This window comes from Anomaloglossus baeobatrachus, chromosome 10 (genome assembly GCF_048569485.1).
Source record: "Anomaloglossus baeobatrachus isolate aAnoBae1 chromosome 10, aAnoBae1.hap1, whole genome shotgun sequence".
Classification (NCBI taxonomy): Eukaryota; Metazoa; Chordata; class Amphibia; order Anura; family Aromobatidae; genus Anomaloglossus; species Anomaloglossus baeobatrachus.
The window spans coordinates 18,780,912-18,799,544 of NC_134362.1; the positions used below are offsets into that span (position 1 = coordinate 18,780,912).

Here is an 18,633-nt window from a genome sequence, read left to right on the forward strand (position 1 = left end):
TGATCTTTGTTCTCTGACCCCAGACTGTTATTTGACTTCTCTCTGCCCGCTCCTTGTTCCTGTCGTGACCTCCTGCCTTTTGACCTCGGACCGTTACCTGACCACGTCTCTGCTTTCTCCCTGAACTCATGTAGTGAAAAGATGAAAGGGCGCTGCCACCAATTTCAAGAAAATTGTTGAGCTTTATTTTTTAGGTTGACGCTTAGATTCCCACGTGGATAAGATTATCCACGTGGGACTGCGGCAGCCGCCATTATCTTTTATGCATACATAGGGGTTGTGCCTTCCACAACCCTGCCAGGTGAGTGTCTTCTCATATGCACCTCACTTTTTAACCAGTTAAGACCCTATTGCGCTCTTTATTATTATAGTTTCTCCCTGAACTTATTATGTGCTCTCCTGGATTTCTGACCCTCAGATATTGACCTGACCACCCATCTGTTTACTCCTTGTGCTCGTACGTGTCCTCCCGTTATCAGACCCCGGTTTTCCTGACTACTCTTCCGTCCATACTTCTCGAAAGTAGTGGCTAGCTTCACACTTTCCTTCAGATTACTATATGTGCAATGTCACGTTTTGCAGCTCTGTATAAATAGCACATCCATCCCCTTGCACACTTGCAACGACATCTTCTCCGATAGAGGATGCAGCTCGATGGACGTCTGAGAAGCCTTGCACTTCCGTCTCACTGACTCAGGAAGCAAAACACGACGGCGTGGAAAGTGAAAGCAGGAAGCTCTCAGCAGAGCCGAGGCCTGAGCCAGGAAAATCCTCATTGTTCTCCTGCACAGGAGGGGGATCGCCTGCTGCAGCTGCCTGGATACAAGAGGCCGAACAAGAAAGACGAACCAGGAGCGAAGAGCGGGTGCATCTACCAAGGGTTGTAGAACTCACGAGCGTGCAAGACACAAGTGCAAAGTGCAAGAGCAATCCAGCCTCTAGGAATCCACCGAGACGGATTAGGTTGTATCAAGACTTCCATGAACTGAGCATCAACGTCTGTTTTAGGAGACAAGTAAAATATATCTTTGTACCGTGTTAGCCAGTAGAGATAAAAAAATTGTTTAAAAGAACAGAGAGTCCTCAGTGGTTGATACCTTTTAATGGCTAACATTGTTTAAAAGAACAGAGAGTCCTCAGTGGTTGATACCTTTTAATGGCTAACATTTAGGAGATAAGTCCAACCATGGCCAGCCCCGCAGACGAAAGCTCACACCTCCCTTACGATGGCACTTGTGATGCCTGCGAGCCCGACGAGGCCAAGGAAGCGCTGGTCATCTGTGACGACTGTCATTTTTCCTTCTGTGATGTGCATGCTTCTGAGCACAAGGAGAAATACTCAACCCACAGGGTCAGAGACTTCTCAGAGCCGTCTCCGGAAGAAGAAGAAGAAGAGACGACCCCCGTAGAGGAGCCAGAGACGAAGACCAAGCCAAGTGGTTCTTCCGAGAAGAAGACCTGTCCCGTCCACAAGCAGGAGCTCAGCCTGTACTGCAAGGAGGACTCCAAGATCATCTGTGTCTTATGCGCGGTGGCCGGAGACCACCGCCAACACGAGCTCATCACCCTCAATGAGGCCTACCAGGAAATGAAGGTATGGGGGCGCGCTCGCTGGGGGTTGAGGCCTAAAAAAATAGGACCAAGTAGTCCTTAAAAGATTTTGGTTTCCATTCATCATTCACATTTTCTTTCAAGTCCATTCTCTTTTTTTTGTATGTGTTGATGTTTTTGTGCCAATTTCATCAAAATATGTATGTAGTCTGTTTTTAAAAATTTGAAACGTGTACTAAAGCTACTATTAAAGGGAACCTGTCACATGAAAAAATACTATCAACCTGCAGATATGGGGTTAATGGTGTTCTGAACCTGCCCGGCGCCTGCACATTAAACCCCGCTGCCGGGAGGAAACGAAGTTTAATCCTCCCAGCAGCGTTAGGGTTTCAGTCACAGGGGCGGTGCTGGTAGGGTTTAGTCACCGCTCTGTGTATGGAGGGTGGCTGTAACCACCCCCCGCACTGACTGACAGCCGCTCTGCATTAGAGGAGGTCTGTCAGTCTGTGTCGGGGGCACAGTTAACCGCCGCTCTCCATATACAGAATGGTGACTGAACCCGCACCAGCGCCACCCCTGTGACTGAAACCCTAACGCTGCCAGGAGGATTAAAGTTAATTTTCTCCTGGCAGTGAGGTTTAATGTGCAGGCGCCGGGCAGGTTCAGAATGTTATTAGCCTGCAGGTTAACCTCATATCTGCAGGTTAATATCATTTTACCAAGTAACAGGCTACCTTTAAATGTTACAACAGCATGGAACGACTACTTTTCCAGCAGTAGCACGGTCAACCAGAAACATCCAGCTCTTTTTACTCCTCAATTTCATCAAAATATCGTACATGGTTCATAAATTTTGATCATTATCACAGGATGGGCACATTACTACAGGATAGGGATAAGGATGGGCATATTGCTACAGGATGGGGATAAGGCTGGGCACATTACTATAGGATGGGGACAAAGATGGGCACATTACTATAGGATCGGGACAAAGATGGGCACATTACTATAGGATGGGGACAAAGATGGGCACATTATTACATTATAAGAACCAGGATCGGGACATTACTACAATATGGGGACAAAGATGTGGCACATTACTACAAAATGGGGACAATGATGGGCACATTACTATAAGATGGGGACAAAGATGGGCACATTACTACAAAAGGGAGATCAGAATGGGCACATTACTACAGGATGAGAACCAGGATGAAGACATTACTACAAGATGGGGACAAGGATGGGCACATTACTACAGGATGAGAACCAGGATCGGGACATTACTACAATATGGGGACAAAGATGTGGCACATTACTACAAAATGGGGACAAGGATGGGCACATTACTACAGGATGAAGACCAGAATGGGGCACATTACTACAGGATGAGGACCAGGATGGGGCATATCACTACAGAATGGGGACAAGGATGGGCATATTACTACAGGAAGAGAACCAAGATGGGGCATTACTACAGAAGGATGCGCATATTACACTTCAGGATGGGGACAAGGATGGGCATATTACTACAGGATAGGAACAAGGATGGGGCATATTACTACAGGAAGAGAACCAAGATGGGGCATTACTACAGAAGGATGCGCATATTACACTTCAGGATGGGGACAAGGATGGGCATATTACTACAGGATAGGAACAAGGATGGGGCATATTACTTCAGGATGAGAACCAGGATGGGGACATTACTACAGGATGAGGCACAGGATTGACACATTACTACAAAATGGGGACAAGTATGGGCATATTACTTCAGGATGGGGACAACGAGGTGCATATTACTACAGGATGCGAACAGGGATGGGGCACATTAATACAGAATGAGAACCAGGATAGGGACATTACTACAGGATGAGGAGCAGGATGGGGACATTGCTACAAAATGGGTACAAGGATGGGCATATTACTACAATATGGGGACAAGGATGGGCATATTACTACAGGATGGGGACAAGGACGAGCACATTACTATAGGATGGGGACAAAGATGGGCACATTACTACAAAAGGGAGATCAGGATGGGCACATTACTACAGGATGAGAATCAGGATGGAGACATTACTACAAGATGGGGACACAGATGGGCACATTACTACAGGATGAGAACGAGGATCGGGACATTACTACAATATGGGGACAAAGATGTGGCACATTACTACAAAATGGAAACAAGGATGGGCACATTACTACAGGATGAAGACCAGAATGGGGCAAATTACTACAGGATGAGGACCAGGATGGGGCATATTACGACAGAATGGGGTCAAGGATGGGCACATTACTACAGGAGGAGGACCAGGATTGGGCACATTACTAAAGGATGGGGCACATTGCTACAGGATGGGGACAAGGATGGACACAATACTACAGGATGTGGACAAAGATGGGCACATTACTACAAGATGGGCACAAGGATGGGGCACATTACTACAAGATGGGGACAAAGATGGGGAACATTACTACAGAATGGAGACAAGGATGGACACAATACTACAGGATGGGCACATTACTACAAGATGGGGACAAGGATGGGGCACATTACTAAAGAATGGGGACAAGGATGGACACAATACTACAGGATGGGCACATTACTACAATATGGGAACAAGGATAGGGAACATTACTACAAGATGGGGACAAGAATGGGCACATTACTACACGATGAGGGCCAGGATGGGCACAAAACTACAGGATGGGGACAAGGATGGTGTAACGTCTGCCTTGAACCACAGTCTTAGGATGGCTGTCATAGACAGGCTAGAGGCTAGCCGCCCATAAAGCAGGATTCCGAGAAGCCCGAAACCCTTTAACTCCTATACAGAGATTTGGAAATACTACAGGGTCCCGGAGATCGCTACCTATATAAGGCTTAATATATATATGTCCCAAATCCTGGGCTCCTTCCAGATATATATGTCCCCTATTCTCTGCCCCATCCTGGTATATATGTCCACTATCCTGGTATATATGTCCTATATCTTGGGCCTTTTCCTGGTATATATTCCCCCCCATTTTGGGCCCCTCCCCTATATATATGTCCACTTTTCTGGGCCCCATCCTGGCATCTATGTCCCCCATCCTGAGCCCCTACCAGATATATATGTCCCTGTCCTGGACCTCATCCTGGTAGTTATGTCCCACATCCTTGTATATATTTCCCCCATCTTGTATGTTCCCTATCTTGCCTCACCATAAAAAACAAAACTGAAAAAAACATTCTACTCACCTTCCCTTTCTCTCTCGTAGTCGGGTGTCCTCTTCTGCAGCCGGCATAGGAGCCGGCAACTGACATTGACGTGCATGCCACGGCACACAACATCACTGCCATGCACTCTCAATCACGCGCATGCCGACGCCGGCTGCTAGCCTCTGATTGGCCAGTAGCGTGTATGTGCAGGGACCCGCCGGGTCTCTGCGCCACAATACACCAGCTGTAACTGCGTCATTGGACTCACTTCCAGCTGAATAGGTGCTGGGGTCGGAGGGCCCACCTCCACCCTTGGGCCCAGTCGCGGTCGTGATCTCTGCAACTGTTTTGCCCCTGATGGTATTGCAGTATATAGTATAAGCCATCAGACATGAAGCAGCATTGTGGATGGGATTTTCCAAAATTGCTATCTTGGAGTTAGCTAAACCGGGGTCCACAACGCCCAGCATTACAGGCCGTCAGGGCATGTTGGGAGTTGTAGTTTCCCAGCAGTGATAGCGCATGTTGTATAGCGGTCATGCCCAGTGATCAGGGGATGTCGGGAGCAGTAATGTTCAGGGCTTTTACAGAATAACACAATTTTGACATGTAATTTAAACTCCCATTGACTTCTCTGTTCTGCGTGTCATGAGCACAGATTTTCATCTGCGTTTTTGGCTTCTGAAGCCCCAACCACACGCGCTTCAGGTCGTTAATTGAGCTCAGGTAATGACAGTGTGACTGGCGCGGCTTTCATCTTCCCCGCTGCCTCAGCAAGAAATGTCATACCCCGACGCTTGTTATGTGCCACATTATAAAACCGCACAACCGGGCTTTGAACAAGACTTGACGGGACGTATAGACGTGTTCTCGCTTTGAGCGTATTCTAGAAGAATCAGGACAGTTTATGAGTCATAATGGGGGTAGTGTAAATTATTTACCGTTATCTAACGAGAGAAGCCGCAGACGTGCAAGTAACTGGAAAAGATGGGATGTGGACCGGAACAAGAAGCAAAAAATGTGACGTCTACAGTATAACGGAACGTTGTCAAGATCTCTGCTTGCTTTCATCCAATAGGAACTGTCATTATTTGCTTCCATTGTATAAAAACATGTCCTGGTCATAGGACGGACACACAGGTCTATAGCCTGACCTGGCGGATATTATAGGCACTATCCTGGTATGTATGTCCCCTGTCCTGGGCACCATCCTGGTATATATATCCCCTGTCCTGGGCACCATTCTGGTATATATGTCCCCTATCCTGGGCACCATCCTGGTATGTCCCCTATCCTGGGCACCATTCTTGTATATATGTTATATATGTCCCCTATCTTGGGCACCATCCTGGTATATATGTTCCCTGTCCTGGGCACTATCCTGGAATATATGTCCCCTATCCTGGGCACCATCCTGGTATATATGTCTCATATCCTGTGCATTATCCTGGTATATATGACCCCTATCCTGTGCACCATCCTGGTATATATGTCCCCTATCCTGGGCACCATCCTGGTATATGTGACCCCTATCCTGTGCACCATCCTGGTATATATGTCCCCTATCCTGGGCACCATCCTGGTATATATGTCCCCTATCCTGTGCACCATCCTGGTATATATGTCCCCTGTCCTGGGCACTATCCTGGAATATATGTCCCCTATCCTGGGCACCATCCTGGTATATATGTCTCATATCCTGTGCATTATCCTGGTATATATGACCCCTATCCTGTGCACCATCCTGGTATATATGTCCCCTATCCTGGGCACCATCCTGGTATATGTGACCCCTATCCTGGGCACCATCCTGGTATATATGTCCCCTATCCTGGGCACCATCCTGGTATTTATGTCTCCTATCCTGGGCACTATCCTAGTATATATATGTCCCCTATCCTGAGCACCATCCTGGTATATATGTCCTCTATCCTGGGCAGCATCCTGGTATATATGTCTCCTATCCTGGGCACCATCCTGGTATATATGTCTCCTATCCTGGGCACCATCCTGGTATATACGTCACCTATCCTGGGCACCATCCTGGTATATATGTCCCCTATCCTGGGCACCATCCTGGTATATATGTCCCCTATCCTGGGCACCATCCTAGTATATATGTCCCCTATCCTGGGCACCATCCTGGTATATATGTCCCCTATCCTGGGCACCATCCTGGTATATATGACCCCTATCCTGGGCACCATCCTGGTATATATGTCCCCTATCCTGGGAACTATCCTGGTATATATGTCCCCTATCCTGGGAACTATCCTGGTATACATGTCACCTATCCTGGGTACTATCCTGGTAGATATGTCCCCTATCCTGGGCACCATCCTGGTATATATGTCCCCTATCCTGGGCACCATCCTGGTATATATATCCCCTATCCTGGGCACCATCCTGGTATACATGTCACCTATCTTGGGCACCATCTTGATATATATGTCCCCTATCCTGGGCACCATCCTGGTATACATGTCACCTATCTTGGGCACATCCTGATATATATGTTCCCTATCCTGGGCACCGACCTGGAGTATATGTCCCCCATTTTGGGCCATTTCAGATAATATGTCCCCTATCCTGGGCCCCATTTTGGTATATATGTCCCCTATCCTGGGCCCCTCCAAAAATATATGTCCCCTTGGTATATATGTTCCCATCCTTGTATATATTTTCCCCATCCTGGTATATATGTTCCCAGTTCTGCCTCAGCATAAAAAAAATTCTACTCACCTTACTACGGTAATGCTGTTCAGCCCAAATTGGTCTCAGCTGCAATACCAGACACTGCCATTGCACAAGAGTGGTGTGGTTTCCTAAAAAAAAATTACCAATTTTTTTTAATATCATGCAACCTCCTTAAAAACGACATTTTCATAAATATGTATTTTTTTTAACTTGGTGTAAATACCGCTGTTCTTCTGAATTAGGCTGTTTTCTTCTTTTGTTCTATTCCTTACTGAGACATGACCCCTCTTTCACTGTTTGTGTAATGCAGTCACTACTCACGGGTTACACAAACAAAAGATTAGTCAGGAAAGCCAGGACATGTATAGATACAGGGAGTACACAGAGGCGTAGTCAGGTTACAATCCAGGGGTCAGAATTCCAGGAAGGCACTTAGTAGATTCAGGGAGTAAACTGAGACGTGGTCAGGTAACAGTCCGAGGTCTGAAGCCAAGAGGTCGCAAAAGAAACAGTGAGCGGGCAGAGAGGAGATAAACAACGGTCCGGAGTCAAAAAACAAAGCTCAGAACACAGGCAAGAACACAGGCCAACAGCACAACTACAGAACTAGAAAGTACGACTGGCAAGGTTCTGGGAGCGCATGCTCAGTAAAGAATCAGTGCAATTACCAGGAATATGGAACATCTGAGTAATCAATCAACCTGCCAGGAAAACACAGCAGAGCATCTCCTAGTGTGCAAGATGCTCTGCACAGAGGAATCGTAACAGTATGTAAATCTATTTTGTCAAGTGGGCGTGGTTATTTTTCCTCATGAGTGTCTTCTTGAGAACCATGCCCAGTTGGCTATCAAAACGGAAGAGTGACCATAACTGAGGAATGGAGAGGAGCAGCAGCAAAAGAAAAACATCGCCGGATTCAGGAGAACAGCGGCGTTTACACCAAAAGTAAAAAAAAATGAGATTTATTGGGTATCGCTGCAGATTTGGCTCAGGATTGGAAGTAACTTTTTCCCGCTCTGCACTGAATCATAAATGATTGTATGTAATGTCTCCAGGTATGATGAATGCTCGTGCTATGCTGCGGCAAGGAACATTCTTGGCAGATATAGAGCAGATGAGAGGCCACGGGGGCAGCAGATAAGAGCAGCCTGTCATAAGGAAGAATGTCTGGATTGTGGAGATCTAATCCGTCACCAAACTAGAACTATGTATTGTAGATAAAGCGCGAGCGATTCTATGGAGACGTCTTCTGTAATCTGGGGCCTTACATTGTACTTTATAATTACTTTCTAAGAAATAAAGCTCTTAAAATGAGCGTCCTCATCCCAAAAAAGTGTGAGAAGACTGTTACCATCATAGACAGCGGGAGCAGAATGTTCCCAATTATCACTACTGATAGCAGAGCGCCCCCTACCCCCCAAAACAAGCATCAGCTGATTCACACAATTACTCAATTTCTGGAAGACATCTCAGGTCTTGTATGGCCGCACACTCACCGACAGGTCACCACTGAGCAGGTTTGGGGCTTTGGATCAGCGTATACTACAGCGAGGATAAGTTCCTGCCAATATCATATATAGCAATTTCACAGCCATTGAAGAAGAGAGGACGAACAATCCGCAGCCACAATCAACACCCTAATAAACCTGCCAGGGACTTCATAGCCGAGCAGCTGCAGCCGTACATCACCAAGCACAATGCCGAGCCGTACATCACCAAGCACAATGCCGAGCTGTACATCACCAAGCACAATGCCGAGCCGTACATCACCAAGCACAATGCCGAGCTGTACATCACCAAGCACAATGCCGAGCTGTACATTACCAAGCACAATGCCGAGCCGTACATCACCAAGCACAATGCCGAGCCGTACATCACCAAGCACAATGCCGAGCCGTACATCACCAAGCACAATGCCGAGCCGTACATCACCAAGCACAATGCCGAGCCGTACATCACCAAGCACAATGCCGAGCCATACATCACCAAGCACAATGCCGAGCCGTACATCACCAAGCACAATGCCGAGCCGTACATCACCAAGCACAATGCCGAGCCGTACATCACCAAGCACAATGCCGAGCCGTACATCACCAAGCACAATGCCGAGCCGTACATCACCAAGCACAATGCCGAGCCGTACACCACCAAGCACAATGCCGAGCCATACATCACCAAGCACAGTGCCGAGCAGTACATCACCAAGCACAATGCCGAGCCATACATCACCAAGCACAATGTTGAGCCATACATCACCAAGCACAATGCCGAGCCGTACATCACCAAGCACAATGCCGAGCCGTATATCACCAAGCACAATGCCGAGCCGCACATCACCAAACACAATGCTGAGCCATACATCACCAAACACAATGCTGAGCCATACATCACCAAGCACAATGCTGAGCCATACATCACCAAGCACAATGCCGAGCCGTATATCACCAAGCACAATGCCGAGCCGTACATCACCAAGCACAATGCTGAGCCGTACATCACCAAGCACAATGCTGAGCCATACATCACCAAGCACAATGCCAAGCCATACATCACCAAGCACAATGCCGAGCCGTACATCACCAAGCACAATGCCGAGCGTCAGATAAAGCTGTGTAAAGCCGCCACCACTGTACTCTGGAGGGGACATGTTCTTTGCAGTGATGGATCACACTTCTCTATCTGCGTCTGATGGAGGAGTCTGGGTTTGGTGATGGAGGATGTTACCCCCTGACTGCATTGTGCCCATTGTACAGATGGTGGAGGAGGATAATGCTCCGGGCTGTTAATAGGGGGCAGCCGGTGAATTGGAATCTTAATATGTCCTAGACATTTTGCACAATTGTTGCTTTATCTTTGTAGGAACAGTTTGGGGAAGACCCTTTACTATGGCAGAGCACAATAAGCAGACCCCAGCCTGAACTGGTGGGGGGGGTGTACGCACCAGTACAGAATGGTTATTGCTTTGTCCTATTGTACGGTGGTTTATGACCTCTTGTGCTGTCTACTATAACATTCGTTGTCTTTGTTCTTCCAGAATAGGAAACCCGCTGACCTGAAGCTGGCCATGGGCGAAATGGTGGAGAAGTTAAAGGAGAAGTGCGCCAACTCCAAAGTAAGTGAGGGTGCATGTATGTGCCCTGTCCTCTGCGTCCCCCGCTGCTTCCGTCCGCCGCTTTCTTCCGCTTGTTTTCTGCAGAATTTCATACCGCCTGGGAAACGGATATGAAACACTTAACTTTGCGTTTGGAAACCATTCAAATAGTGTCATCTTCTGTATAATTAATGGGTTCATTGGGGCATATGTAATCAGTCGCTAAGGAACTCAACAGCCATTTCTTCCCGCTGCCGTAGACAATTGACATGGTTCAGCTATAGAAAAAAAACGTCATCCGAAGGCAGAAAATCACATGCACTAATTAATTCTCGACCTCAGACTCATCGCGACGCAGTGCGGAGAACAGATTCAAAGGCTTATTCTCATCTTCCATCTTCAGGAGTGCACCGCTTCTGTTTTCCTGGGTTGGTGGCGCCGTGCTCCTGATGATTGACAGTTTGGACCAGTGGTGCGGCTGCGTCGCTGACCCAAAATGTGCTCTCTCTGATTCTGGTTATCTCTAGGAGGACACTGAATCTGGCCAGATTGCTGGAAACAACCAGCTTCAGAGGGACCGACCACCTCTGATGGACTGCAATGGTGGCCGGTAACCTAGGCAATGAGTAGTAGTCTATAGTTTTCCTTAGTTCTCACTTTTCCTTCCATAAAGATTGTTATCTGTCCAGTGGTTAGGTGATGATGTTTGGAGACTGGACCACCCCTACTTGTCCCATAGGATCCATAAGAATCCTTTCAGGGCCACATCAAGGTTAGTGTATGCTTCTGGGAAACATATCTTTTCGGAGGGCCCTTCCCTGGTTGCTGTGTCCTCTAATATATGGATATATATGTGACGCCCTGGCAAAACCAGGTAGTCACAGAGGTTGTACCAAAACTCCACCCTCCTTGGCATACCAACACAGAACCCACACCCAGGTATAACACACAGCCAGTAAAGCCTAGTCACCCCCTTGTGACAATAGGGACACACTAGTGGACGGGACCAGACGGATGGGAGCACCCACCTAGGGGTCCTGATGTGTTCTGGGAGGGAACAAGTCAGTTGAGTTGAGTGTTGAGGAGAGTCGAGTGTTAGCGGGAGTTGAGAGGAGAAGTCAGGTAATGGAGTCAGGGGTTGGGTCCCTGAACTACCGGACTAGGTGGCAGACAGCGAGAAGGACCACAGGCGACAGAGATCCGGTCGTGGGAGACCTTAAGTGGACTGGGTCAGGGTTGTAGCCCGCCTGTGCCGACAGTGGGAATCCGGTCCGGAGGCCGTGCACAGTCGGGGTGCTAGGACCCTAGGACGAGGAAGGTTTCAAGCCTCTTGTTAATTGACCAGCTGAGGACAAGGTTTCAGGCCTTGTTGTACAGAAGCCCAGAGCCCAACGAGGGGGATAGGGTGTCCGTCAGAACCCACAGAGATCCCAAGGGTCAGATTTCACGGGCCACAGCTCCCAACATACACGGTACCGGGAGTGGACTTCACCGTTTCAAGCGGAGTTGTCCCAGTGAAGACACAAACACTGAGTGCAGGAGGAAGGGACCCCTGTTTGCTACACTCGGGTGTGGGACCCGAATACACCCGTCGGAGACGACCGGTCACTGGCAATTTGGTTTTCCACTGGACTTTGTGTGCAATTCTTGTGAACTGTGAGTACACCATTTACCCCCGGTCCAACCCTGCACGTCACCTTCAACAGACATTACTCCTGTACACCCGGGCACCGGGACTACACCTCCCCTACCCGTGGAGGGGATTCCATCCTGCCGCCCCGCTCCATCAGCCCCGGGCCTCCCATCACCAGGCAGCGGCGGTGTCACCATCCCTCACCGCAACCCACGGGTGGCGTCACCGACAAATCAATCCCCTGTAAATACTCCCTTTCTACGGTTGTGAGGACGGACGGGCACCACTCGAGCCGCAATAACGAACCCGGATCCGAGCAGCCCCCTTCCACAAGATATACACCAATCAGATATAATATTAAAATCACGGACAGGTCACGGGGATAACATTCATTATAACTGGCGCTTGTGATGGGTTGGGATATACTAAGCAGCATGGGCACTAGCATTTCCTTACATTTTGGAAGCAGGAAAAATGGGCGAGCGTAAAGACGCGAGGAACTTTCACAAAGGAAAAATGAGGACATATAGGTGAACGGTATACCGGATTTCTATGGATCTTGAGAACTGTTCTTGGTTTACGCCAGGTTTTGTGTATGTTTTCAGTATAATGGGTGTTATTGGATCTATGTGGGAGGACACCGGGTATCTCGCCGCGCTATCACCAATCAAACGAAGTTGGATAAAATTATTCCATGTCCTCATTGTGTCCTCATTGTGTCCTCATTGTGTCATTGCTGGATGGAGGCTGCGACCTCTGGAACGCGTTGACCTGACCCTGCAATTTAATAAAGATATGGAATAATATTATCCAACTTTGTTTGATTGGTGATAGCGTGGTGAGATACCCAGTTTCTTCCCACATATGTCCAATCTAATCCTTCAGGGCTGCAACTGTTTTACCTGTGTACCACGTGAATATAGGGGCAGTAACTGTCACAACCCCAATAGGTGAGTTTACCTAATCTTCATTGCTTGTTGTTTATCTGGTAAGACCCTATTACGCTACTGTCCACAGCTATATTCTCCTGATATAATGGGTGTCATGGTAGGTCTCGTGGGGTGTTCCTGGTATACGGCAGGTCTTGTGGGGTATTCCCAGTATAGAGCAGGGCTTGTGGGGTGTTCCCGGTATACGGCAGGTCTTGTGGGGTATTCCCGGTATACGGTAGGTCTTGTGGGGTGTTCCTGGTATAGGGCAGGTCTTGTGGGGTGTTCCCGGTATTGGGCAGGTCTTGTCGGGTGTTCCCGGTATTGGGCAGGTCTTGTCGGGTGTTCCCGGTATTGGGCAGGTCTTGTGGGGTGTTCCCGGTATAGGGCAGGTCTTGTGGGGTGTTCCTGGTATAGAGCAGGTCTTGTGGGGTGTTCCCGGTATATGGCAGGTCTTGTGGGGTGTTCCCGGTATAGGGCAGGTCTTGTGAGGTGTTCCTGGTATAGAGCAGGTCTTGTGGGGTGTTCCTGATATAGAGCAAGTCTTGTCAGGTGTTCCGGGAATAGGGCAGGTCTTGTGGGGTGTTCCTGGTATAGGGCAGGTCTTGTGGGGTGCTCCCAGTAGATGGCAAATCTTGTTAGGTGTTCCCGGTATACAGCAGGTCTGGTGGGTTGTTCCCAGTAGATGGCAAATCTTGTGGCATGCTCATGGTATACGGCAGGTCTGGTGGGGTGTTCCTGGTATATGGCTGGTCCTATGGGATGTTCCAAGTTCCCAGTATACGGCAGGTCTGGTGGGGTGTTCTTGGTATATGGCTAGTCTTGTGGGCTTTTCCCGGTATATGGCAGGTTCTGTGATGTATTTCAGATATACAGCAGGTCTTGTGAGGTTCCCTCGGTATATGGCATGTCCTGTGGGGTTCTCCCAGTATACAGCAGGTCTTGTGAGGTGTTCCCGGTATACGGCAGTTCTTCTGGGATATTTCTGGTATATGCAGTTGTTGTGGAGTGTTCCTAGTAAACAACAAGTCCTTTGAGGTGCTCTTGGTATACAGCAGGTCTTGTTCAGTGTTCCCGGTATATGGCAGGTCCTCTGGTGTGTTCCAGATATATGGCCAGTCTTGTTGGGTGCCTTCGTATGGTATATGGCATGTCTTGTGGGGTGTTCCCTCTATATCGAAAGTCTGGTGTGGTGGTCCTAGTATAAGAAAAGTCTTGTGGGGTGGTCTCGGTATACGGCATGTCTTGTGGGGTGGTCTCGGTATACGGCAGGTCTTGTGGGGTGGTCTCGGTATACGACAGGTCTTGTGGGGTGGTCTCGGTATACGGCAGGTCTTGTGGGGTGGTCTCGGTATACGGCAGGTCTTGTGGGGTGGTCTCGGTATACGGCAGGTCTTGTGGGGTGGTCTCGGTATACGGCAGGTCTTGTGGGGTGGTCTCGGTATACGGCAGGTCTTGTGGGGTGTTCCCAGTATATATAAAGTTTTTTGGTGCGTTCTCTGTATATAGCAGGTCTTGTGGAGCATTTCCAGTGCACAGTCATGTATATCTGAATTGGATATGGAGCGATGGAAGAAACCATCTGGTCTGATGAATCCCGTTTTTCCATCATGTGGCCGGCCAGTGCACTTACTTGGAGATGGAACCAGGATGCACTAATTTAAGAAGACGATGTGATGGGGTGAAGTTCTGCTGGAAACCTTGGGTCTTGGCATTCATATGGATGAACATGGACCACCTACCTCATATTGAACAGTCCTATGGCAGCCCTAATAGCCGTGGTCTCTTTCAGCAGTATAATGCCCCCCCCCGGCAAACGTTGCCTAAGAATGATGTCAAGAACATAAAAAGAGGTTATGGTGATTACTTGTCTCCAAGTTCTCCAGATATCAATGACTTCTATGGTGTCTGTTGGGTCAAGGCCCGTGCCTCTGGCGGCAAAAGTATCCCGGCTGCGCTATTCTTGCAGTCAACACAAGACCAAAATCTCTGCCGGGATCTCCCAGTGCCTTTGATAACGGTAGTGTGTACATGAAATACTGGCACTGACCCTGTAAAGTCCTTGTAACCCATAGTTTGCAGAAGTTCTGATTTTTACTGACTTTCCGGCTCGTGATGGCTGTTTTTACATTTTGCTAATGATGGCTTTGCCTGTTTTCGCCTTCCATTATTCGATTCATTCCCGCTGGATAAAGGTTTGAGAGAATTGATGCTAATGTCGGGCTCTAATTGACGCGCCGGCTAATGTTGGATTGCTCGGGTTAGAGATGTTGAGATGTTTCCTCTCCGCGCTGCATTGGGTCAATTGAAAGGTTTTTCGAAAAGTTGAAAATCTGACAAAATTACAAATTGAAAGTCATTGTAGGACAGAGGCTCGCGGGGAAACGGCGTCTCTGCTCTCACAGAACCGCGGGATCTCCACTCTTCACAGCGTGAGAGCAATACAGAGTCCCGCCATGAATGGAGAACTGTCAGCGGGAGGAAGCTCCGAATCAGTGAACGTTTGAGACAATATTGGGAAATAGCAATTTGCAATGTAAAGAAATCACAATAATTGCACCTTAGCTGCACCTAGGAGCACCCCGGAAGAGCCACATACAACACGTAGAAAATATGCATAAAACCCTATTACATAAAGAACAATGATGGAGGGGGTGGGGGGGGGGGGTCTCCTGCGCACCCAGGCGCCTTACAGTCAATATGGGGAAGAGAGCTGATTTTGTGATCCATTTTCAAACGTGGACTGAAGATATTGCCATGTCATGGGTGACGTGTGCCCCGCTCTGGGGGACGGTCACAATATCTTATTATGCGCAGGTCTACAACTTGTATTTGAGTGAATCTACTTTCTTTTAGTGCTGTAGGGGTTAATTACTATTTCCTATCCGGCTTTCCTTTGTAGCCTTAATCCCAGGTGCAGTTCTTTTGTGACCACTCCCCTTTGTTATAAAAAAGTCACATCTCTTACCAACTGATACCGGTTATAGAACCTGGTAGAAGCTAAGGAGTTGTGACTGTTGCAGCTGTGGTGTTTATCTGTTTACCTGCATTGGTGTATTACCATTTGATGCCGGTTATAGATGCTCATTCTATGCTGACCACTTTGTAAGAAGTCTGTCTCTGGTAGAAGCTGAGAAGTTGTGATTATTGCAGCTGTGATGTTTACCTGCATTGGGATATACTATCTGATGCCAGTTGTAGATTCTCATTCTATGCTGACCACTTTGTAAGAAGCCTGTCTCTGGTAGAAGCTGAGGAGTTGTGACTATTGCAGCTGTCGTGTTTACCTGCATTGGGATATACTATCTGATGCAAGTTGTAGATTCTCATTCTATGCTGACCACTTTGTAAGAAGCCTGTCTCTGGTAGAAGCTGAGGAGTTGTGACTATTGCAGCTGTCGTGTTTACCTGCATTGGGATATACTATCTGATGCCAGTTATAGATTCTCATTCTATGCTGACCACTTTGTAAGAAGCCTGTCTCTGGTAGAAGCTGAGGAGTTGTGACTATTGCAGCTGTGGTGTTTACCTGCATTTGGATATACCATCTGATGCCAGTTGTAGATTCTCACTCTATGCTGACCACTTTGTAAGAAGTCTGTCTCTGGAAGAAGCTGAAGAGTCGTGACTATTGCAGCTGTGTTGTTTATCCGCATTGGTGTCTTACCATGTGATGCCAGTTATAGTTACTTATTCTATGCTGACTTCTTTGTAAGAAGCCTGTCTCTGGAATAAGCTGAGGAGTCATCTCTATTGTAGCTTTGGTGTTTATCTGCATTGGAGGAGCTTGGAGTGTTTTCCTTTATGTATCTATTTTCCTTTAGTCTGTCTCTCTTACCTTATGTGTGAGACTGTTCTTGGTGGCCAACTCACTAGCCAGGGTAATTTCAGGGCAAGCAAGGGCCTAGGCACGTGACGGGCGAAAGGACTTGTAATGGGATGTTAAGGAGCGTAGGGTACAAATTCAGGTGAATTGCAGGAGGTGTTCCCTATCACCAGGATCTTCCTTCTATACCATTCACGTTGTTACCCTTGACTCTTTGCAAAATTGCCCCAGTTTGAAAACAAAGCAATCAGACAATAAAAAAATAGTTTGCTAGTGACAGACGGCTGATTACTGGTGATCCCAGCTCAAGGATTCCCTACCCCGAACAATATAAAGAAAACTAAAGGATGTATTTATTATTCATTTATTTTCATTTCATTAACCTATTATCTACCAATGTCCTTTTTTTGGGACGCCTAATCTTTTGCTTAAAACTCATTAAATTAAATTAATTCATTCATTTAATTTTTACACTACATTCATTAATTTTGCTTAAATTTCATTTTCATTTTTAATTTTTTGTTCCATTAAAAATCTGTCATTTAATAAAAAAAAAAAAATGAAAATTTCTAATTTGGCAAGTAATGGGTTAATTCATTTATTTTAAAAATATTTTTTTAACTGGGTTTTATTTAAAATTTTTGCACCATTTGACTTTTTCAAGCACTTCGTTTTCATGTACATTTGCTGCCTACAAAATGAAGCAACTGAGAATCACTCAGTGAGCTCATTACAACTGGGAGAGTTTAACTCTTTACCTTTCTTATTCTAAACCTCTTTCTGTGCTGATTTAAGACCGCATCAAAGTTGAAGTGAACTTTGTTGTGGTCATAAATCAGCTGAGAGGTGCTAAAATGAAGGAATGGTGAGAGTTAAGTTAAAAAATCCCTGGTACATTCTTCCTAACCTTTACATTTCCAGAGAGCGGAATCTTGGCCCGCAATGTATCAGCCCAGATATGAAGGTGGCGTGTGATGCCCACCTGCTCTGATGATGACGGGCACAGCGTGGTACTATCAGCCACGTGTGGAGGGGCCGCCTGGAATTCCCCTCTAATGATTGTACAGTTCTGCCTCCCACTTTAAGGAATATTTTGCATAGAAAAACTCAAGAAACCAGTGCTATATTTTTTGTTGGTTACTATGTGACTCCACAGAAACTTGAAGAAATATAATGCTAATGATATATAACAGGAAGGGGGAGGGGGGATACTCGTGCTCCAGATATTTAAACTTTCCTTCAAAAGTCAATTAACAGAAAAAAAATTAAGTTACTGCATCATGAAAGAAAATAAATCTTTCAATTTTTTTACTTTTCAGTAGTCTCATTATCATCACAGACAGAAATACAACGAAAGGTAAAATCTCTGTCACATTAGGTGATGTCACAGCTCACCACCACCTCCTCCTGTGTAATGACTGATTATACTTCTATATACAGCAAACAGGATCCGCCATTCACAATAGATGTCTCAGCTCACCTCCTCCTCCTGTAAAATGACTGATAACACTTCTATATACAGTAGATAACACAGAATCCACTATTCACAATAGGTGCAATCACAGCTCACCTCCTCCTCCTGTAAAATGACTGATAACACCTCTATGTACAGTAGATAATGCAGGATCCACAATAGGTGAGATCACAGCTCACCTCCTCCCTCTTGTGTACAATGACTAATTACACATCTATATACAG

At 46.9% G+C, this 18,633-nt stretch overlaps 1 protein-coding gene across 1 annotated transcript in view; it reads left to right on the top strand.

Annotated features, from left to right (window-relative positions):
- Positions 1-710: 710 nt before the first annotated feature.
- Positions 711-18,633, top strand: part of TRIM44 (tripartite motif containing 44) — a 146,881-nt gene continuing 128,958 nt past the window's right edge. Inside the window, exons 1-2 of the mRNA XM_075326811.1 lie at positions 711-1,594; positions 10,491-10,568. Of these exons, the coding sequence (XP_075182926.1) occupies positions 1,187-1,594; positions 10,491-10,568 (486 nt within the window). The 5' untranslated portion in view covers positions 711-1,186. The remainder of the gene's footprint in view (positions 1,595-10,490; positions 10,569-18,633) is intronic.